Raw genomic sequence first — 25,341 nt, 5'->3', positions numbered from 1 at the left:
GACACGTCACTTCGTAACTTCATTTTGGAGCCTTCTCTGAAAATGGCGTAGCCAAGGTGCAGACCCGGCTCAGTGCATAACAATGAAAGTGTAATTGGATGAATACGCAATGCCAAGTGTTCTCGGGACCCGTAGCCCCGTATGGATTGACCCTATATGAAGTTGCTTGGCATTAATGATGGTTGCTTCATCATTTTTAATATACTATTACCATATCCATTGGCAACTTTTTTTTTTTTTTTTTTTTTTTTAGTAGTTTTATTCCCAGCTAGTTTGTAAGTGGCGGTCATTTTTATTGAGCACTGCGTGTTAATAAGTGACTTTGCAGACGTTAGCGTAAACTTTTATATCTTAGTGCTGGGTTATTAAAAAAACATCGCAACACAATTTTCTTCAGCATTTCCGTATCTTTAATTTTTGACTTTCAGCAGGAAGACCTCTAATTGAATCCTAATAGGTGAAAATTACTAGCTAAATTTAATATCGAAATATAAATTCTACTTTTTAGAGCTGAGGTTTGTAATGAAGAGGTGAAATATCAAAGTTTATTTTTTACGATAATTTCATATGGTACTATAGTTACTATAGCTAAAGTACACTGATACATTTTTTTTAAAAAATACATTTTGTAATTTTTGCAATCTTTGTTGTATGAGACCTCTTGTGGGACATTGAATTAACAGATATATATGAGAAAACTACAGTAGGAATTTCAACTGTGATAGGGCCTATTTGATCGTAAACGAAGTTGCGAATTTTCAAAAATTGCACGGAAAACATATATATGCTACTCTCAATCATTTGTTTCTGAACTACATATTTATTCAACTTGAATCACAAAACACATTGATTTAATTCATTATTTCTATTTTAATGTGGAATGACTTACACCTTAGAATAACCTATTTTCTTTAATGATTTATATATCTCTATAAGTGCGAATTCAATCATTATTATAAGAAAATTTCTGAAAACTGATCGCATTTTCTAGGAACTATTTTTTTAAAATCTAAATTTCTTATATTCACTATTTTTATCTTATTCATAAAATTAAAAAGAAAAAGAGAAGCTTAAGACGATCATCAAAATGAACAAAATCACTGATACCAATATGAAATAGACAATGTACTCGACCCAATTTAAATACACAATAGCCCATGGATGCTATGTAACAGAAAACAGAACATGGTCAATGAAGGAGAAATAATATTTCAACATATCAAAAAATAAATCGTTTATTCAATTACGTTCACATCTCTCACATACATTACAATGCAATAAATTAACAAATGAATACATAATTATTACTTTCATTTGCAATAGTTGCTGACAGACAAGTGTCTATGTAATATCTTCTTGTTTGAAAAGAAAGCGATTTCATTGAACCAAGTTACATAAAGAACATGAATTATTGTTCAATTAAAAATATTCCGGTATCGTCTTCCACCTAAAGACCGATCAACTGCATCGTTATCGCAAGTTCATCACGGAATCAATCAATAATGCCATACGTAAGATTTTCTATATCGGCACAAGTGCACTGATGTTACCTACTTTTATATACACAAACTTTATAAATAATTTCAGAAGGAATGAGAATAAGCTCCGTTACTAGTGACTGAACTGTACATTTGTGAAAAACGGAGATAAGATTGTAAGCTTAATATTACAAAACGCTCTAATAACATATTACTTTCAGCTGATGTCCGAAGAGTAATTTATTAGCACAAAATATTTGCTCGAAAGTAAAACATTCACTCAAAACAACATACCGAACAAAGGACAAATATTTTCGGATAATGGAGATCAAACACCACGTCATTATGGTATAGGTGATCAAGAACAGTAAAAGGCCTAGCCGGTTTGCCATAAGCACCAGACTGTCACGTGATCAGGTCAAAGGTCACCTTGCGTTATGAATCAAGTCTGGAAATTCCAAATCAAGATGTGAGATATTTCAAGCACGTAACCACCGCGTGGGGCGCCTTGGGTAATTCGAAGAAGATACATATACTTTATAATTATTACTGGCTTCATTCAAACAACCTGACTTTTGACAATGTTCTATCCACATTTACCCTACGTGCTGTACATCATTTCTAAGCTCTTCACTATGTCTTTGCAATAAGCTTTCTATTAGCCACCACCTTATTACAGCTTTTGAGATATGTGGACGATTTCATTTTTTAAATTGATTTTCATTGACTTTAATGTCAATGTTTCGTGCTTTTTGCAATGTTCCATCCATTTCAGGACAATTTGCTTTTAGAATATAGAATCTGCATAGTCTCTTGTACATTTAAGCTGAATTTTAGCCATCTCCTCCAAAGACTGTTACATCATTGAAACCGGATAGGCCCTTTTACACTATGGTAAGTTAGTATTTCAATAATAACTCTTTTAATGTAGACCTTGTTGAACTAGAGTTAGAGCCACGAAAGTAGGAGACTGCATCATCATGAATGAAATTGAATATCGAATCATAAGATTGTGCATCTCCACAAACAATCCATGAAGAGATGTCAGCTGTGTATAGTAAAGGATGTCGATCATATGATATTGCAGAGAATTCAAACATGAACTGATTGATGTGTGTTTACAAGGAGGCTACATAGGACAGTGGGGTCTGAACCAACTGTAGAAGGGACATTCAAACGTAGACACGCAGGAGAACTTCCACAAATACAGCCACAGAACAAAGCATAGTGGCAAAACTGGAGAAGATACTTCAAAATTCACGTGCGACGAGTAGGTTGGTAGTAGGGGGTCTGTGTACAACATATTCCCGTTACAGTTTGCTGAGTAGCAAGGTGACTGCAAGCACATTTCCAGATTCCTGTACCGATACCACAAAGATGAAATCTATGGTAAAGCCATAGCAAGTGAGCATCAATGGAACTTGGGAGTATCTATTTGATCCTGAAATGAAGGGAGTATGGTTTTATCCCTCATCACCTAAGATTCATCACCCACAGGGTTCCTATAGTTTCTGATAGATTAAAAAAATCCCTAACCTTTCTTAATAATTTCATGACCACATGAAATTCTTGTAAAATCATCCTCCACCTTCTCTACAGCCAATCGTTCTTCACCAATTTGACAATTTTTCCTTGGCAAGTTTTTTATACTGACTTTTCTTTTATTTTCATATATATATTGTCACTATGTTTTCGTTTTTTAGAGTTCACAACTGTCTACAAACAAATACAACCAAAATTTTTACATAGAAATGGAAAAGCAGTTTATTTTAGACAAATAATTAGACTATAATCAAAAACAAAATCGTAATCAAACACTGACCTTCGTCCCAAGGAGTTACTGAAATTTCATTCAAAGAAGCCCCTTTTCTTCTTGATCTCATTCATTCGGTATCAATGGTCATTTTCCATTGATCACTCACTCGTTTCAGACGTATCCTCTATTGCTGGACGTTTCTCAGTTGTGCATCGAACATTCTCTTCCCAAGCTTTCTCTGTGTTGTGCTCATTAATCTCTTTCTTCTGCTTTAGGAGTACTCTTCGTAGCGTATCCTGGAACCTTTCACGTAACGCATCATCCTTTTGGTGAACTGCACGTGTTCAATACCTCCTGCCTCTTGTACCTGGTTATGAATATGTCTTTGCGGTACAATAGTCTTTTCATGCATATTCTCATGATTTATTGACAGCAAAATCCTCCATCGACTGCTGCATTTCCAAGCAAGAAATAACTCATTAATATGCAAAGACTACGTTCTATAGTTATTTGGAGCTGAATTCAGTGTTTCGTAGAATTATTTATGGAAATACTGGCGGCAAGCCAGAGCAGACCAGGTGTTTAAACGACTCACCAGCGCCAACCATATCACTCAGTCCGTTTTTATCTCTACGTTCTCACAACCAAATTATCGTGTTTTCTGCATTGTGGCCAGTGAACTGTGAATTTACGCAAATTCTTTTAACATTTAATTTGCATATCCATACAGGTGGCTTAACCTGATTACATTTTAAAATGGACTGTCAACATTGACCAATCAGTCAACCCAGCTCATACCTAGAACACTTCAACTCTAGGAGCTTTCTCTGTATGTCAAGATAGCCAACACGTTGGTTTAATTCACTATAGAATTAAGTAAACAGGCATACGTCTCATAGCCGACCAAAGACTTCTACAACGGCTAGCCCCCCTTTAGTAAAGTCCCAGGTCGGCAGACCCAGTGTGTATAAGTAGTAAACGGGCCTACCAATGTCCTAATTATGGAGTGTGACTGCCTGTTTTCATTCTGCCGGATACTACCGTCAACTTTTTATGGATTCTTCTCGCAGCAGCCAGGAACTTACATCATGGGATTACTTTAATGTTACCTCACAGTGTTAACCCCCACGTGCATTAGTGAATGTGTGAGAAAAGTGTTTGTGGTGAATCCCCTCAAATAGAATATTTCTTTTATATACTGTATATATGTGATACAAAAGTAAAGGGCTATAACGTCGTGAAATGTGAAATGTAATTTTATATTAGTGGAAATAATTGAGTGTTTACGTCTATATCAGTGTTTAGTGTTGTCATTGTTTTACTTTCTTTTCTTTTCTTTTTTTTTAACGCATAGTGCATTCAATAAAGAAGCATAGTATTATTCTATTTAATGTGTTTTCGTTGCATGTGTGAATGATATTTTTGTGTGTCGTGGTCTGGGTCCAAATTTAAGACCCACAGCCGGAAATCGTTTGATATGCTCTGCAATATCACCAGATTAACAGCGTTGCAACCCAACATAAAGTTTTTTTTTTTTTTTCAAAAGATACTACTTAACAATCCACAGGTTAAACGAAAACTACGATATAGTCTGTGCTGGATCATCTAGATGTGAGGGTTTCGAGACGAGACACCCGAACCTATCGGTACCTGATGCTCATCCCATTGTTGAGACCTGGGAAAAGTTCTGTAATCCCTTTTTGGAAACGTTCTTTGATGTCTTAACGAGGTAAGTTGAGATCTCCTGAAAGTACTCGTTGGTGGGACAGCAGGGGGACAGATCCGGAAAGCCGTTACAGAAGTATGACTTAGTTTACAGCAGAGAATATGTTTTCATTATTTAATTTAATCGGCAGAATTGATCTTTGATAAAGTAAAATAACCACATACATTCCGCATTACTAGATTACAAGTCACGTAAGGCTGATCATTCTGACTTAATACTTCTACAGTAGAATTTGTAGAAGTTGCCCCTGAAAGTTTTTTTTTTTTTTAATAATTCCTTTATCAGCTTTTCTTTACTTAAGTTGTTCTTACAACCATTAATATTTTAAACAAGCATTACAAATTAACTTATATCGTATTTCACTACTTTTCGGAGTCCATCATTTACAACTGTACAGAAATACCAACATGTATTATTTATTATTTGATTCACGATATACAATTGCCACAAATGAGACCAGTTTAGAGTATGAACACAAACTGATAACCAGTATAAATTATTTAGCAGTGCTGTCTGTATCACAAAACACTAATGTCATTTTCAATCGTCATCTGGTATTTGATTTGATTTAGCTCCGATATTAACACTAGTAGCCAAATCTTCCTGTCCCTTTTTCAATCTCTCTCGAATTAATTCAGCAATGGCCTTTTGCGTTCTCCTTTCCAGGCGTTCCAATTTCTTAGCTACATCTCGCTTCAAATCCCAGTCGGGTTTCCGAGGAGCCAAATTAGCAAGATCCTAACAAATTAACAAACAAAATAATATTAGGTACAATTAACTTCTGGTACATGAAGTGAACACAGAAAATTAGACCAAAAATTATTTTCATTGACATTTACAATTCTACTATCCCCAGGAAAGTTGTGTAGCAGTTTGGAGACCTTGAGCAAATGACAAGTTGATCCACATAATTACTAGAAAATGATTATCATTCTCTAATTTTGCCCTTACGGACAGGGTCGATAAGATCTTAAAACAACAAGCTCGTAGGATATGAAAACTCTTTCCGCTCTAACTCTTTTCTTCCGATTTGTGCAGTTAACTAAGCCTACGACGATAATCATTATACCTTACATATTCCCATGTTCGTGGTCATTTCTAAAATATAAAGCAGAACAATTTCAAAAATTATATAGAGTACAGGGTGGAAAATATCTTGAAACGCTTAAATTTTAAACTAATAGATAAGAATTGCTGAAATTTTCCAAAATTTAAGATCGACAGTCGGAAATCGTTTGATATGCTCTGCAATATCACCAGATTAACAGCGTTGCATCCCAACATAAAGTTATCTTTTTTTTCAAAAGATACTACGTAACAATCCACAGGTTAAACGAAAACTACGATATAGTCTGTGCTGGATCATGATGGCCACATTGTGTGGTCTTCGCAGCTGACCTAACAGTTGTGTCCGCTTATTAGGAACAGTGTAACTTAATTTGCGGTCCAGAGACGTTGCCATATTTTTGCTCTCCTGTGATGAAAAACGACTGGAATCTTTTAAAATATGGGTGTGGAGAAAAATGGAGATAATTAACTGGATCGAGCGGAAAGCCAATGAGACGGTATTAGAAATAGTGGTGGAGAAAAGAACAATCTTAGACATTATTGAAAAGATGAAGAGAAACTGATTGGGACATTGGGTAAGAAAGAACTGTATCATGAGGGACGTGCTGTAAGGTATGGTGGCACGAAAGAGAGGGAGAGGGCGAAGGAAGCTACAACTGATGGACGGTATTACAACAGAAAAATTCTATGTGAAGTCGAAGATGTTAGCTGAAGACCGTGGAACATGGAAGCTTCTCAGTTGTGACAAATTACCTGCCAATAATGGCAGAATACCTATGATGATGATGATAATGATGATGATTTAACTGTGATGAATGACTTACATACATAGTCTTTCTTTATTTTCTCTTAGTCCGATCAGTGGATCTTCACACCCTTTTGTGTTAATACCAGAAAAAACCTCCTACCGTAGACTATCATACCAATATTTCAGAGCCGTGGACTACATTTTTATTGCTCTATCCTGTCAATAGCAAATAAATTATGTAAATAATTAATGTGTACACTAATTTTCTTACAAATGTCTTAACTTTACACGGAACCCAATGTCAATTTATATCAAATCAATTGGTTGTTGATTGATTGATTTTGAGTTTTACGTCCCGTTCAGCAGCGAGACTATATGAGACGTGGACCTACTGATTAACGTGGAATCCGAACCACATGAGCTCACGCCGGGAATCGAACCCGGGTCTCCCGCGCCAAAGGCGTGTACGCTAACCGCTTAGCCACGGAGGAGCTCATCAAATCAATTGGAAGGCAAGGACAAAAGTCTCAAACTTAAAGAAATCAAAACTGTGAAGAACTGACTTGACTTGCTGTTTAAACGATTTTTAAAAAAAAGGTAAAATTGTACCACATTAAATAGTTAAGAAAGAAGAATTAGCCGTCATTCTGTTTTCTATGTTTTTCGGTTGTTTCAGCATTGTTTCAATAATCTATAAAAATGGTTCTATAACGACCTTATTATTTTTTTCCCTGAAATCACTGCAGTATACACTATAATCTATTAGCTATAATTAATATGAAATTTTATGATTGGTAGTAGTAAAGTAATAAGATTTTGGGTTTAGAGCCTACGAACAAGTGTAACAGGCAAGGCTGCTTTTAGCTATGTAATGTGGGGTCAGCACACTGCTTCGACTGGCGTTACTCTAGACCATAGTTTCTCGGAGGTATGGTGGTTCCGTGGTAGAAGGCTCACCTCTTGTGTCATCGGGTCCCTGACTCGATCCCAGGCTAGCTTAGTTTGTGGTGGATTTTCCCAGGTGGATTTTTCCCAGGTTCTTCCACATTCTCATTCCACCAACTCTTTCACATTTTTTTTATTGCGTAATTGGAAATTACAGACTAATAGTCCATTTACAATTCCAAATACAGTACATAAACAAAAAACAATCATACATACAATAATATTAAATAAAGAAATAAAGATTACATACAATAGCAGCAGACAAATATATCACATGAACACAACTAAAATTACAATAAATTATTATTTAAAAAAGGCATGCACAGACAGTGTTGAAATTAATATTATCTTTTTTTTTTAAATATACATCTTGACCTTTATACCTATTTTAAAAGATATACAAGATAAACAACAAATTTTGAATAGTTAGTTATAAAAGAAAAACTTCTTCTAATAATTTTCCAGGAGGTAATGTACCTAAAATGGAAGCCACATTTCCTTGCTGAACTGCTATGCTGATACGTTGTATCAGGAAAGTAGTAGCTCGCTTGTCACCAGTAACGTGTGCTATACGTTGGCCTACTTCTTTGATGAAATTGAGCCCTTCGAGGCTCCAAATGCCGCTCGATTCAATGGCTACGGGCACGAACATGTATCTATTGAGCAGATATTTATATTTTCTTCTTTTCTCGCATTCTCTGCGGGCTGCAATAGCTCCTTCTCGAGATGAAGAAAGAGTGAGATTAGATGACGCGAAAGTGTCAGAGCAGGTGAAATCCCAGAGAAGAATCCTTCCCCTCTTCCATGGTACCAGCGTCATGCCATCTGGTCATTTGCCATCAGATCTGTTACTTCCCACAGGTTCACGAAGAGATGGAACTTCCGCCGATGTGAGTGCTCTCCAGATAATGTCATTCACGTTCGAATGCCTTACATGTCTTCCGGAGCTAATTATACAAGACAGACCGTGTAGACCATTCTGCTTGACTGATGCACCACATTTAGAGCAGTTGTGTGATTCACAGATGTCTACTCCTAGGCGAAGTGCAACTGCAATACGAAAACTTTCGTTTGGAAGGTGCAGTCCTAGGGTGTGTGAAGGTTATGCCTGTAGCCAAGCACCTGAAATTGCTGATGAGGAGGCGAGAAGTCTAGCCTTATCCTCTTGACTGTGTGCTTCTTGTAATAACACTGACTGATGTAATTTGATGATTGGCTTGTCCCAAATTGATTGCGAACTTCTGCCCGTTATTTCAGGAGGGCTTAAACTAACTAGGTTAGACCAGTCAGATATGCAGTCTTGGACATCAGATTCTATGTGAGGCTCATTCAGTTGGTTGAGGAGTATCTCAATGGTATGCCGGGAGCCATAGAACGACGCTAAAAATGAAGGATACGCCAAATCGACAGCCCGACGAATACCAAGACCTCCAGAATCAACTGGAAGGGAGGCCTGTATCCATGCGTTGCTATTTAGGTTACAGTTGAGTAACGATTCCAGTCCACATTTCAGAACGGTGTCAAACTTCTCTAGTAAATCTACTTCACGCCAAGAAGTAGAGCAGCGTAAAAAATAGATTATTCTTGGTATGGATAACGACGCACGAAGGAGATAAAAAGCTGAATGTGCGGAGACTAGGGCCAGACGTGACAAGAAAAAATCTAACTTTTTAGTTTTCTCGACTAACAAATTACGTGTTGCCTCAGGTGAAAGGGCTGCACCAAGTAGAAAGGCTGACGAGGTTGTGATAAGTTGTATTCCCGGTGCTGAATTTTAAAATTGTGAATATAATACTTCTATTTGATCTTGTGAAATTCCTAAAAATCCTACTTCACACATCAGAAAATTTAAGTGTAGTCCGATGTCTGCTGCCATAGTTCGAATATTGTGTAGTTCACTTATAACTGTGTCAGGATCTCCTGCTATAGTGCCATCATCTAAGTACCATATATTTAATTCAGTGTTAATCCTAGACACTATGGACTGAATTGTCATGGCGAACAAAGCGGGACCTAAAGGATCGCCTTGTTGTACTCCACGTTGCGAGAGTATAATCTTATCACCTAGAAATAGGTTACTTGGTTGCGCATAACATTGATATACATAGTGATAAATCGATGGAAAATTAGTTTTAACTGTGAGTAGCATAGCGTCTCGGTTCAGTTCATTAAAAGCGTTACGAAAGTCTAATTTCAGAAAAGCCTTTTGTTGTGAATGGGCAGTAGAAAAGTAAATGCGAGCTGCATGTGCTGCGGCTTCGGCTCCATTGGGAACGCATACTCCCAATTGGTGAGGGTAAAGGAAACTTAGAACGGATTCTTTAACTCTGGAACATATAACTTTTGTTGATATTCTTCTCCAAATGTTCCCCACTGCAATTGGTCGAATTCCACCGCTCTTCTTATTAAGCGCAATAAGTGATGCTCCAAAAAAGATTGGTCTTATTTCCTGAGGTATATTACCTGAAAGGATTAAATGAAGTAATTCTAGAATCATCATAGTTAATCTTTCTTTTGAATCTGACTCATGATGTAAAAGTAGATCCTTAAGAATCGAGGGACGGAGACCATCAATACCTCCAGCTGATCCAGATGGGAAGGATTTTACAGCGTATCGTAATTCAGAAACTGAAACTTTTGGTATATTAGGGTGATCTTTAGGAGGGTCTGGTAAGAAAAGGTGTCTGAATGTGAAGGATGCTTCTCCTTAAGTGCTTCTAAAACAGATGCATTAGGTGTGGCGATGATATCTTCAGAAATTAGTAATCTGACTGCACCTCTTATGTCTCCATCGTTGAGTTTGTTATCTTGTAATTTAGCACAATTACTAGCATAATTTATAGCACGGTAAATTTTCAAGTCATCAGCATACATGAGAAATTGACAATTGATATTTTCTTTAAGGTCATTGACAAACAAAAGAAACAAAAGTGGACCTAAATTAGATCCGTGAGGAATTCCAGAAAAAAAATATGTATATCAAAAATATGACTTTATATTTTACAACAAATCTTCTACAAGTTAAGTATGAGATAAAGCATCTAATAAAGATTGGTGATAGGTCACATGAATAAAGTTTCTTGATTAATAATATATCATGAGGAAGTTTGTCGAAGGCCTTAGAAAAATCAAAATATGTTACATCTATTTGTCCTTGAGGTTTTACAGGAGGAATACTATCATACATAAAGCATGTTAGATTGGACAAAGTAGATCTATTTTTCATAAAGCCATGCTGTTGATCATAATTTCTGGAGAAACATGAATTTAGAGATAATTGTATACAAGCTTATCAAACATTTTAGGTAATATTCCCATAATAGAAATTGGTCTATAATCCGTATAATCTTTCCCATTAACCTTAGGAATAGGAGAAACAAGAACAATTTTCCAACTCTCAGAATAAGTAGAGGTATGTATACTACAATTAAATAATGACGCAAGAATAGGGGCTATACTATACACAATTCCTTTAATTATAAAAGTTGGTATACCATCAATTCCACAAACATTAATAACCTGATCAACTGTAAAACTAGGAAAAATGTACTATTTCCAGAATTACATAATAATTCAGTTTCATCATAAGACGAATGTCTTTGATATATAGATTCAAATAGCTTAGCCCATGCATTGACAAGTTTATTAGTGTCATCTACATATTCATTATCGATCATAATACCATTACAATCGTTCGTAAAAACGGCCAATAAGGATACATCTAGGCCAAATTTCTGGAACATTAATAATACTATAATCACAACTGTTGACTTCTATATGAAAGGATGCATACGAATCATATTTAGTTCTTAATTTAGTACATTTAAAGTTATTCAAATGTTCTTTTACTATATCTTCAACATCAGCAACGGAGGCAGTTGGACTAAATCTAGTGACAAATAGAGCTTTTTTCTTCATACTAGACACCAAGTCAGTTTTATTGTTGTTACAGCCAATATTCAATTTACGCGCAATCTTTTTAACATCTCTTCCCAAATTTTGATTAACAACTATAGTTGTTTTTTTATCATTAATTTTCTTTTTATTCCTTGATAAAACTTCTGTCCATAATCCCTCACTTACTTCTTCAATATCTTTATTATTATCTAACTTAAGTTCATGTGAACCATCATCGACCTTTGACTGAGATACATGATTAAACTTATCATGAGACACATTTAAATCTTTACCTAATACCAATCCTGAATTCTTTACATCAGCTATGTTAAACTGCTTGTCTCTAAAGAGAGCTCTAAGTTCCTTATTCTCTTCTCTTAGACTGGCTATTTCAGATTTCAATGCTTTGATTTCATTAAGGAAAATATGCTTCATATTAACAAAGGACAATTCAATTTGTTTTTAGAATAGCTACCAAGGATATCATTTCATGTTTTTGATATTTATTTTGGTTACCAAGTTGAGGTACCACTGAATTTTGGCTATCAATAGTCTGAGTACTATTGTCCTGATTATTGAAACTAAATGCCTCACACCCATTTTTAAGTTCAAAGTTTCCTGATTTTCACATTTTGTACATTTAAAATTCATATATAGTATTTCTTTTGTTCCTTCGCCTAAATTCCGTAAACATTCCAAATGATATTTGCCAGAACAAACATTGCATTTAACAGCTCTTTGCCTTCCATAAATTGGGGCATTACAAATAGGACAATTACCTGATGCCGGCATGCTTAAATAAAACCCAAGTAACTAAAATACACGGAAACAAACTAAAAGAAAGAAAACACATAAACACTTATACACATCCTCTCCACTCTAGCTCAAATAGAGAAGGAAAAACAACAAAAAAAGAAAAGAAAAAGAAACAAAGGAATCGCTTCTCGACACTGCTAGAGGATCACTAAAATAATGAAAACCATACGACCCTTCCAAAACCACCAGAGCCTGGACAAGATGGAAAGTGTTCCTGATTAGCCACCACGAGCCCTTCAGCAACACACAATCATTGTTATAATAACAGCAACCGGTTGACTAACGCTCGCAGTGTTACAGGCCCCACCAGCTAAGAGGAAAGGAGGAGGAGGAGGAGGAGTAGGAGTAGGAGTAGGAGGTGGTGGTGATAATAATAATAATAATAATAATAATAATAATAATAATAATAATAATAATAATAATAACTATACCAGGCGGGCACCCAGAGATTTTTGTCGGAGGGTCCGAAATCGAAAGATCGGAAAAGGATCGTACCAAGTGTGTCCCTGGTGTAAACAAAACACAAGTGTATTATTAAAAGTTTTTCGGTTGAGGGTTCGGACCGGTCGACTCCCTTTTGGGTGCATCCCTGGCAATCACTAACGGAAGTCAACTGCCACAAAATGTGATACTTCAATACGCTGTGATCTGCTAATCTTTTAGCACTGAAATAAAATTTAACCTGTTTAATAACGTATATCAATTGTAATTTCTCCTTCTCTTCTTCCTTTTGTTATATCCTCTATCGCATTCATCACGATACAATTTCTTCAGAACCGTCTCCACATTCATTCTTCTTCTTTCTCTTCTCTACTTTTGCCAACATACACACGAGGGTCTAGGACGGCATGCTCTACATTTCTCTCTTTCATGCAACTTTGGTTTACGCAATACTATGCATCTTTCTTGCATTTATAGAATAACGAAGAGAAAGACAAAAATTTAATCAACTGTTAATGCACTCTACCAATGTTCTCCTGGTATCACGAGGCAAGATGAGTGAAAGAAAATTTAATAACGACCTATGTGCTGGTGCAGTTTTTTACAAAAACAATTTATGTGAAATGTAATGTAATTAAAACACATTATTGGTAGATATTTTGGTCTTTTGCCGCCTTATCTGTTATGTAAATGAGAAAAATAGTTATTCCTTCATCATACATTTCAGGTATTATTATTTGATTTGAATTGAAGAGTTCTTTGTATATGTAGATTAAAATCTCATTTTTGTACTTCAATAAATGCATTCATGTTTATAGCTTTTAGAAAGATGTCCACACCATAGCAGATTTCTTGCCTTACTTCTTTCCTTGATGAAATGAAATATTTCAATGTAACGTCCCACGATTATGTTCGTTAGGCTAAGGGAAACGGATGATTAAGGGAAATGAATGATGGAATTATAATGTGGGAGGAAACGGGAGCACTCCGAAAAATCCACGGACACAATGTTGTCAACCATAAATTTACTTGGAGATCGAACTAGGAACCTCACGCACCAGTAATAAGCGCTCTACTACTGAGCCACCCTGTTCCATTCTCTCATTGATGAAACCTTATATAAGGAGGGAGGAAATGAAACACACTGGCTAACTTGCCTGCATACGGTTCGTTTCTTCTCAATGTAAGAAGAAAGATTATCTATTGACAGTATCATATAACAAAACAGGACGAAACGTTCGGAATTAATAGGCTATGTTCTTTGCCAAAACATTTAAGATATTCCATTTCTTACTCAAGTAACACACAAACACAGCTTTTACTCATCCCCTATTCTGGCAGAAAACTGAAACCCAGTTAGAATTTGTTAGAACACCGAATTTCGAAATACACACACACATATATATATATATATATATATATATATGTTTCACTATCATATAGTGGACAGAGAAGACTAGTCGGTCAATTTTCTGGATCACACAATAAGAATGTTAAGATCTTATTATAAAAGCCTACCGTATGTATTATTAAATGTTACGAACTAAGGACACTACAGTATCACAAACTTTTTTTTTTTTTTTTGAGAGAGAGAGAGAGAGAGGCTTCTGCAAACAGAAATAACGCAAGTGAGACTATCGAGGTAATGCATACAAGAAGTACCTTACTGCCAAATACGCATGATATGATTATTTCGCATAAATAGCAACGAAATTATAAGGAATTAAAAATCTGACTTTTCTCGAAAGATTTTGAATCGAAAAATTGTCAGAGAAATATTACATCCAACGTTGTATAGACGTAAAGATGTAATGCCGTTTACTGCAATATGATAAAACATTGGTAAAGCATGCAATACTACTTAAAACTGCTTACCATGATGCATTTCCGAGAGCTTGTTTTAATTATAACTGAAAAAAAAAAAACTACTGTAATTATATTACAGAAAGGATGTGGTCTGAGTGAAGAGAACACCGACTTCCAGTGAGAAAGTGTATAGTTGTTCTGGGAGCGGAGTGGATAGAGTAGTGATTAACGCATCCGTACGGTACGCCGAAGACCCTGGGTTCGAGTCCCGGTCCATACATGCACTTTTTCATTCTTCGTGTATTATTACTTAATGTTATAAAGACAGAGGACAGTTATCATTTTTAAGAATTCCCACAAATTCGTCATTTTACCAGTATAGCACTCGCTGCCATGTGTTTTGTATGTCATAAACGGTTTGAAGCATCACATGGCTGTAAACGACATTACACCTGCTGAAAATAATCTAAGTGATTGGACGTTATACTTATCTAAGTATATTTTCAAAATGAAACACACACACACACAAAAAAAAAAAAAAAAAAAAAAAAAAGTTAAATTTTCAATCTCTTGAAAGAATGGTCCTAGCATTCGACACTAAGATACTTTGGACGTGTACTGCTCCATTCGTCTCACTTACGTTATTATGCACTTTGAGGCGCTGTTGTAAATGCCTCCAAAGTTTAGATATTTGCGATATTGTAGTCTTTAGTTTGTATCGCTGAATAATAAATGTGATATTTTACGTTTTTATTTAACATGAATACTTTAAATGTGATAATAATCTGTCGTAGTGCAACTTAAGAGATACAACTTTATGTTGGGTTGTTTCTCTGTTATTGTTATTCTGGTGCTACTTCAGAGTATGTCCAATGATTTCTCCCCATTGATATTTAAATTGCACAAAATTTAAGCGTTTTATACCTATTAGTTCAAAATTTATGAGGGCGTTTCAAAGATAAATGTCTACTATGTATATCTGCTATTAACGTAAAACTGTATACTTCAAACTACTCAATATCACAACTACCTTCTTCTTTCTCTAAAAACTTGGATTTTGCACATTTCCCATTTAAGCCCTTCCCTGTGATCTAGCGACTACCGTGCGCCTTTGGTGTGCGGGGTAACAGGTTAGATTCCCAGTGGAAAATATACTGAACGCATTAGTTTGGATTTCAACTTAAACTGTAGGTCTATGTCTCATATAGCCTCAGTGATCACAAGGGACGATAAACTTCAACAAACAAGCGAATACAAATTTAAGTTCGATTTCTTGTTATTTGTAACTATATAAAAATTTGGCATTGATGTTTATCGAATGTTGAATTGTGACCGCACAACTAAGGATTAACAGAATTAAGTTAAACAAAACTGAATCATTACAAGCTTTCACGAAACAAGTACAATTGTGAAGCCTTGCAAGACATATGAATGACGAGAATTATGAATGGCTGAACATTATTTTTAATATTACGCCAAATTTAACAATAATGCTACTATCCTTCTCATAAAACAATCAAGTCACTTTTAAAGATATTCTAGTTCCGTATATTTATATACAAATTTTAATCTACCTTGTTCTTTGTTTTAGACGTGCAAAGTAGTAGAATCTACCAAGGTTACTTGCAAACACTAACAAAAATCATTTACTTATTGAAGCTACAGGATATATATTCATAAGAAATGTAGATTTATCTTATACCTTTGTCTTCTTCCAATAATTGGATATTTCGACCTACGTAGATATATTTTTCGGTACCAGTTTATGCTGCGTTACCGGACTCTTCTTTTATATCTTCTAATGTGATTTTGAACTTATTTTAAAAATACAATTTTACTAGAAGTAGTAGAATCTACCAAGGTTACTTGCAAACACTAACAAAAATAATTTACTTATTGAAGCTACAGGGTATATATTCATAAGAAATGTAGATTTATCTTGTACCTTTGTCTTCTTCCAATAATTGGATATTTCGACCTACGTAGATATATTTTTCGGTACCAGTTTATGCTGCGTTACCGGACTCTTCTTTTATATCTTCTAATGTGATTTTGAACTTATTTTAAAAATACAATTTTACTCAAAGTATTCTGTAAACTTTGCTGCAGTTTATACTTATCATCTATTCACTGACACTATAATTTTGCCTATCCACTCAGTCACTTCACGTACAAAACTGATCGATTGAATTAAAGATTTGTGAAAGTCCACACTTGTCTTTTTCTTTATGTTATTGATGAAACTGTCTTCACTTAAATTAGCTTTGGTGCTTTTGTGATTAATGTGAACACTTATGAATATATACACTTGTATTACTATACAATTACACTATTCTAATTGTTTTTGTTAATTCGGTGCAGGTTAAATGTATTTTAAGTCTTGATGATTTTCCAGAACGTTTTGGTGTGGTCTGGTGTTCGCTGAAGTGAATGGATAGCCTAAACTTATAGTGTCAGTGAATAGGTGATAAGTATAAACCACAACAAAGTTTATGAAGTATTTTGCGTCAAATTGTATTTTACAAGTTAGCTCAAAACCACATACAAGAAAAAGTCCGGTGACGACACAGTATAAACTTATGCTAAAGAAGATTTCACGTACGTCGAAATACCTAATTAATGGAAGAAAACATAGGTACAAGCCAAAGCCACGTTTGTCACTAACAAAGAACGTTACAGAGAAGAAGTAAAAGTTCCTGCTTACGCAAAGATCCAGCTAGAAAAATGAGATCAAAACACAATGAACAGGAACACCAAAGTATTAAAGGAAAATCAGGACTTTAGGAATTCGATTTCTGGGCTTTCGGCATCTATGGTCATGTTAGCCCATCAAATATGAGGGATGACGTCTCTCGGCGATTACACTATACGAGGAAAAGGAAGGAAGGAAGTGGCCTGGGACCTATGTTAGGTACTATTCCGGCATTTGCCTGATGTGAATGTGGAAAATACAGGGAAAACCTCACTCAGAATAGATGGCCTGAAAAACTTTTTACACTTTTTCGACCGAGTGTCCCCATCGAGAATCGAACCTGGGACCGTTCGCACCAACGACGAGAGCGTTAACGACTACGCTACGCGGGGGTCACTCTTAAGGAAAATTCTACTGACTTCCATTATCATCAGGATAGCAAGTTGGTGAAGTATCTCGAAAGCAAAACTCAACTAGATTTTGAAAATTAGATGGATATTTCTCGATATATACGGAGTCTAACTAGACAAATTCTACAGTGTAACTTTGGTGTAAAAAACTGATTGGATACCAAAGATTGGGGTTTTGATCACGTCCGGACGCTGGAAGTGATCAATCTTTAGTCCATCGAGTGAGATCCGATCAGAAATCTTCAGTTCAAATGCTTTTGTATTCTAAAAAATGCGTCAAGTGCCAAGATTAAGACTATAGTAGAATGAGAAAATAGTTTCACGATGCAAAATTGCAACTGAGGATGTCACTAATCTCCATATCTGCAAAAATCTAACAACAATAGTGAATTAATTCTGTTTAGTATTAGGAAACTATATCTTCTGAAACCAACAGACAGACAAACCAGAAACATTTCCGGGATTTCCAACTCGAGTATTGCCACATAAAGTTGGCCGTGTGAGAAGTAAGGGATTCTCTCCCCCAAACTGCGGGGCTGAATTTAGATTTAAACATTGGAAGTGTCACTGTTCATCTCAGCGACCCCCAAAACCATGAATTCGACACGAATATCGGTCATTTTCGATTATATATATATATATATATATATATATATATATATCCTCCACCTCTACGTTGCATCGTCAAAGTGAAATGACAAAAAACATTCCAGTCCCGAACCTTATTTATGTTGAAAATTTGATCGAGATCGGTCGGGTGGTTCAAGAGTTATTAAGTCACAAACATACTCACTTTCGTTTATATATATATATATATATATATATATATACTAGCCTTGGCTAGCTGGGGGCTCCCCCCCCCCATTTGCTCAGCTTACGACCTCGCATGTCTTATGTATCAACCTTTGCATTAACAGTGAATTTCATGCATTTGCTCTTCATATTTCCTGAATTTGCACATTCCCACCTTTGCTCGGCCTACGACCTCGCACCTCTTAAACCTACAATTCTACCGAATTTCAAATTTCTTTTTGTATTTCAACTATCTAAAAAAAGATTTTCTATCCCAAGAAAACGCGTATTTAAATAACATGGGAATTTCTTCATCCCTCTTTAGACCCCTTAAAAATTAAAAATATTTACTTTTTGCAATAGTTTCGGAAGGCTGCAATCATGCAAAATTTCATCATTCTAATCTTGCCGGAGGTGCCTAAACATTTTGGGGTGTAGAAAATGTCCTATTAAATAACACGGAGAAGATTTTTCAGTTCTCCATAAAACCACTCTAAAGTTGGAAATTTTTATTCTTATTGATTTACTTTGGTAATGGCAACGAAAACGTACGAGCATACCGAATTTTAAGTTTTTATTCAAATTCCAAGTACCTAAAACATGAGAAAATAGGTCCAAAAAAGAAAAAAAGTCCATTTAAATAACATGGGGAAATTCTTCATCCCCCTTTAGAACCCTCTAAAAATTAAAAATATTCACTTTTGGCAATTTTCCTTTCGGTTAGTCCCGGATAGCTAGTCATGCCAAATTTCAACTTTCCACGACAACCGGAAGTACTCCTGTAATTTATGTCAGTTCATGTAGTTTTATATATAGTTAAGATTAAGATAAGATTTTAGGAAATGGAATGGTGGCGGAATTCCCTGTTGTCTTTGATTAAACATCTCACCACTGGAAGTAAAATCCGAATAACAACCAGAGCACATTTTACTGGTTCTACCTCGCTTTATATAAACATGATAATGAGAAGCATAATAATATTTTGTTTCCACAACAATGCTTACCAACTCCTCTATAACAACTTTTGCCTGTGCTGATCCCAACTGTTCTTGAACCTCTGCCTCCACGTCCCCTGGCTTGGCATCCGGCAATTTGCTTTCTTTTAAAGTTTCATCCTGCGGGTTGTAGCTCCGGAACTTTGGCCTAGAAAAAATAGTGATAATACAAAAATCAATGAAAGACTTACTGTAGAAACAAAAATATTATCCAAATAAACATCACATCGAATAATGTCTTTTATTTCATAACTAGCTGAAGTTTTCAACGCTGGCATAGGAAGAATAGCGTTTATGCAAAATCCTTGAAAGTAATGTGTGAAATACAGTACTGCTCCTATTGATTCTCGGGCTAGCAACCTGCACCGCCGTAGAGTAATATGTAATAAACCCTATGGTTCACTTCACGTTTTGGACATACATGTACTATATATTTTGACATCCCCAATGCCCCCTTGAGTAGAAAACGAAAAAACGACTTCGTACGAGATTAGACCTCTTGAAGTGTTACGTGTATAAAAAATATGGTGGCTCTAGTTAACTCCCTTCTATGATAACACCTAATGCTAGACATATATACACTATCATTTTACTTATTAGTAAGATCTTAAAAATTAACAAAATACTACATTACATTTAACATAATCAGAAAACAGAGAATGTAAATGGCATTACACTTAATTTTTGGTCTATTGCATTAATAATTTTCCAATAAACTTACAGCTCATCTATGATTTACAGAAATAGCAAGTTCAACACAGAAGAAGTTCACTGTTTACGTCAATACATTCTAAGGAGGAATGTTATTAACTTGTGTAACATTTAGCAAAGAACACTATTTGCAACTATTTAAATCTTGTTCCGTTGCTATCATGTTCACTGTATTAAACTGCTAAATTTGCAGTATGCGATGTTGTACCGTCCTGAGATAATACAGCTAGGGAAGATTTGCGATTTGGTGAGCTTTAGTGTTTTAAGGAAGCTTAATCCATATACACTAGAACAGACACTTCTTTTCAAATTGTAATTGTGAATTCTTCGTCCTTTTTCTTCTTTTAAAATCGGACAATCGATAAGAACAAATCAGATAGACGTGTAACATGACCAAATATTGTTTTTTTGTTCTGGTACTGAGATAGGGGGGGGGAGGGGCGAAAGAAGGGAAAGTTAACATAATGCAATTTTTTTTTTCTTTCTTTAATTTTAGAGTTTAACCCCCTGAATATTAACGGAACGTGTGTACCCTTCAAGAAATTTGCATGCATTGGGATAATAATTATTAGAAATATCATTCGTCTTAAGTTTTATACGCTGAACATCACTACAGGGTTCCCACTTATTTGGCGAGCACGAATTCCCTGGCTTTTCCAGGTTTTCCACGTCAGAATTTACAAATTTCCAGATATGTAATGGAAAAACAGAATCTATATATTTTCCAACCAGAGTCCCTAACCTATTATGCATGTATCTTCATGTGCAAAATGATTCTTGCATATTTATAACTGTCTCCTTGTAAGAATATAATTTGATAATGATTTTGCAGGGTACTTTTAATATTGACACTATGTCTATAATCGGGAAAATGTATATTTGTGGTAAATTTCATCGGAAAAGAATTATAAATACGAAAATTAGAATGAGTAAAACAAAATGTTGCTAGATGGACAAGAAAGTTTTATTTTCGTTTTATTGTTCTTATTTACTGCTCTTTTGACATGAAATTTGCCACATACATGTCTTTGCCGATTATACACATAATAACATTATAAAAACTACCGGGCGAATTTGTTATCAAATTATATTCCTACAACAACATATTTATAGACATGCGACAATAATTTTGGACATGAGTGTACATGGATATAGTGTGTATATATAAGTAGAGACGTTTTGCAAAACAAACTAATTTGTGTTATAAAATATCCCCTTTAAATAGCCGGGTAAGGTAAAAAGAAAAATGTGCTCTGAGAAGTAAAAAAAAAAAAATTCCTTGACTTTTCAAGATTTTTTTAGAAATGAAAAAAAAAAAATGAAATCTTTGTTTTACGTTCCACGCTTATGCCGGTTAGCCTAAAGGAGACGGTGATTATGAGAAATTAATGAAGTGGTGGAATGAAGAAAGTGGGAGGAAACGGGAGAACCCCGAGGAAACCCACGAGCACGGAGTTTGTCCACACAGCGCGATCTGGGCTCGAACCAGAGACCCCAAGCACCGGAGGTAAACGATCTACCACTGAGCCAACGCTCTACCACTTTTGCACAGATAGGTCTGCACCATATCTAATCGGATACAACGCGTTTTTTTTTTTTTTTTTTTTTTTTTTTTTAATTCGATTTTCGATGGATTGGAGGAGGTCAACATTTAATGTATCGGTATGTTATTGTACAATGGACCATACTGCCTGTCAGATACGCAAAGAGTTTTCCCTATCGTCCCGGTTCCGTAACTTGTATTTTTCTATCGTCCAGGTTCCATGCCTTCAAAATTCTTTGAATTGTTTTCATTAACCTTATTAACAGTTGTGAGTTATCAGTTAAAAATAAATATATAAATAAATAAATAAATAAATAATAATTAAAAAAAGTCATTGAGGAAAGTGTGCAGTACTTATTGACCAAATCTTGCATTAACAAAACTATGGAGCTTAGGCTCCGCAGACGAAAGCAAAATAGTACGTTAGAAATATGTTAGGTAGCTTTAATACATTTTAATAAACTTCTATGTTTTCGTAGCATATACGCGTTCTCATGCATATATTTCCTTATCTAAAAACGGGGTCTACAACTCCGTCAGGCTATCTCCTACACCATTACATACTACGACCATCCTATACATCTGTAAATAGTTCCACATTACTACTCGATTTTCTGCATTCCACGTCACCTATTTCCTACGGCACATTTTCCTCCCTCCTTACAATTATACAACTGCTTATACAGATTATGATTATACGCTTTTCTGTTATACAGATTGCTTCTCTGTAAATTTTAGTTATCACGGTTCCAACTGTGGAAGTTAACTCACTCTTGCAGATTAGTTCCAAATAATGATGTATTGCGAAGAAAATCTTACGCAATATAAGATAGTGTGTTGTAAGTAAAGGAAACTGTAATTCTGACTGACCCCGCGCCTTCGGCGTCCTAATCCTCTATACTATTCGCCTACCATTCCTCCCAGAGGTCCTACACTCCCCAGTGAATTTGGAAATAAATCCCTTTGTGCAGCCACTACTGTGTAAGTTTGTAAGGTTTAAGTACCGAAGAACAGATCTGAATAAGAGGCCTAATAATCTGACCCAGATCTTACTCTGCGGCACAAACACCCAGCTTTCCACTCTCTCAAGACTCTTCATTCCAAAGTGGGTCACGAGGCACGCCCCCTTGTGGAAGTAAGTAGATGACAGTTATTTAGGTTCTAGATTACTGGTCCCCCTTACTTTTGTGTGGTACAGCCAGGTATTATATGTTGGGTTTATAGAATTTGTGCACCCTTCTTGATTGTGTTTATGCTTTCGGTTGGTGCATTTACAGTATATCGGTAACGTAGCGTTACAGTTTTGTCTTTTACAGATTTCATTAGGTTTATGCACTTTTCACATTCAAAAGTTTGATTTTCACTAGGTATTAATCCTGTTTTGAAAGAACTCTATGCATTCGCTATCTGTTCCGAGTTTTTTTCCCGAAGTTCACACATGTTAGATCTTCGATGTAATCTATTGTGTTTTAGCACTGACTATTTTGTGAATGAGTTGGGTATGTTTTAAGTTTTTGTGTGGGTAATTGTGTTAGGGGGGTTCGTAATATTGTTATTGGTTGAGTATATATATCATTGTCATGTGATTTTTTAAAAGTATTTTTTGTTTGGTTTTTCTAATGAGTATTTAGGTTAACTGCTGTATCGCCGGACCAATTATAGGAAATTTACCGGGTTAATTGGAAAATTTATTTAAGTTTGTGAGGAAGAATGAGTGAAAGTCAGGTAAGGGGAATAGTATAAATTAAGAAAATCGTTGTATTATTTGGTTGTTTTTGATTTTATAAGCGGCTCTGTATGTGGAGGCAGATGGACTATTTCGCGGAGAAGTACACTTGTTTTACTATACGGATCCATAGATTGTAAAAGGGGCAAGAAAAATTTGGGCTTCTTTAATTTGCCCATTTCATGTCGAGAACAGAACCCAACTAACCCCTGTGGGACCTCTAACCCGTTCCTACTACTACTACTATTATTATTATAGATCCGTTGAGTTGATTTTAGTTTAGCGTCCCTTTCAGCAGCGAGGCTATGAGACGTGGACCTACTGATTAACGTGGAATCCGAACCACATGAGCTCCGCCGGGAATCGAACCCGGGTCTCCCACGCCAAAGGCGTGTATGAACCGCTTAGCCACAAGGGAGCTCTATTATGGATCCGTATAGTAAAACTATACGCCTAATAACGCAATTTAACGTAACGTAATGTAATCCAACCAAATATAACCGAATGCAGTACATTTTAGTACTTTTTTCAATTTTCAAATTGGTCCGGCGATACAGCAGTAATGCCGAGTATTTTATTATTGTGAGAGGTTAGGGGGGCTTGCCTCCGTATATTTTTGAAGAATACTGTTACTCCCTTTTTGGAGAGTATATTACGATTTTAAAATAACAATATGTTAGTCTTTAAGGTTAAAGGGTTTTGCGCCATACGTGTGTAGGCGCAAAAATACTTTAGGTTTTTTGAAATAGTCGAAGGTTGTCCTGCTATACTTGTAGAGAAAATTGTGTTAGTGTAGGGGGTTAGGGAGATGCGAGTCAGTGGTATAGGTGACCCGGAAGATCCGAAAAAAATGTATTATTTTCTTCTTGTCATCTAATAATACAGTTTTACGGCTCTTCTCGATCATCTATATCACTGACCTGCATCCAGGGAAGGGGGACCAGTAATTTAGAACCTTGCCGCAGTAATAGTAATAGACGAATTTTGCAATTTATAGCTACTATGATATGCCGTCCTAAAGTCAATCTAAATCAAATATTGTAACTAAGCAAATAAACTACGATTTTGTGAGTACTACTGTTGCTTGTAAGAAAAACCAATGTGTAAAGCCTACAGTAACTGTGTATTAGTAGTTTTATTCTTTAATCAGCACCGGATTCTTCATTGTTACTTAGCTTTCGAAATGTTTTGTTAAAAATTTGGCTTTTATCTTCATGAAAAGATACTTATAAGTTTTATATACATGTGAACTACTTACCGTGGCAAGGTCTGTTTGTTCTCAGTTTGTTTACTTCCTCCCTCACCTGATCCTGACTTTTCTTCATGTTTCTGCTTCAAAGCTTTCAGACGCTCTTTTCGTTTTAATGCTTCCAACTCCAAATTTCCGATAGAATTTTCACTTCCAACCATTATTTCTATCTTAATAATCACTTCCAACTATAAACGCTAACATATCAAGTTTGAAAATATTCTCTCTCCGACAATATTTACTTTCTACTTTTCTAAGCGCATATCGTGCTTCATATGTCATTTTCGTCAGTGTTGTTGCCAGGTCGAGGAACAGAATTTAATCATTCTATTATATTGGGATTTTTTTTTATTTATTATTATTATTTTTTTTTATCATTCTCGATATCTTAATTGAGGAGTTTGATGCAATAACGGCGTAAATCTGAATGAAAATTTAAGTAGTGTTTTTTCTTACATAAAACAATGTAATACGCAGCATTTTATTCCGATATTGAATTGAAATGTTACCAGGAGGCTAAACAAACATGGCAAAAGCGACAA

The 25,341-nt window shown here is 35.5% G+C and overlaps 1 protein-coding gene across 1 annotated transcript; it reads right to left on the bottom strand.

The window, feature by feature from the left end:
* Nucleotides 1-1,217: 1,217 nt before the first annotated feature.
* Nucleotides 1,218-25,073, bottom strand: LOC145678718 (coiled-coil domain-containing protein 12). The gene is made up of 3 exons (XM_081749150.1): nt 24,809-25,073; nt 19,580-19,718; nt 1,218-5,698 (listed from the first exon to the last, which is right to left on the bottom strand). The coding sequence occupies exons 1-3, from the start codon at nt 24,958-24,960 to the stop codon at nt 5,501-5,503; spliced, it is 489 nt and encodes a 162-aa protein (XP_081605276.1). The 5' UTR covers nt 24,961-25,073; the 3' UTR covers nt 1,218-5,500.
* Nucleotides 25,074-25,341: the final 268 nt, after the last annotated feature.

Source organism: Thermobia domestica, chromosome 2, assembly GCF_964235325.1.
Source record: "Thermobia domestica chromosome 2, izTheDome1.hap1.1, whole genome shotgun sequence".
NCBI classification, from domain to species: Eukaryota; Metazoa; Arthropoda; class Insecta; order Zygentoma; family Lepismatidae; genus Thermobia; species Thermobia domestica.
Note: the sequence above shows the minus strand (reverse complement) of the source record. Positions and strands in the feature narration are given on the sequence as shown.

Excerpts from the sequence above, each read along its gene's own strand:
- LOC145678718 (XM_081749150.1), bottom strand. The coding sequence starts at position 24,960 with ATGGTTGGAAGTGAAAATTCTATCGGAAATTTGGAGTTGGAAGCATTA. Across the intron at positions 19,719-24,808 it reads AACAAACAGACCTTGCCACG|GCCAAAGTTCCGGAGCTACA; the intron begins GTAAGTAGTTCA and ends TATTTTTTCTAG. Across the intron at positions 5,699-19,579 it reads AAGTTGTTATAGAGGAGTTG|GATCTTGCTAATTTGGCTCC; the intron begins GTAAGCATTGTT and ends TTAATTTGTTAG.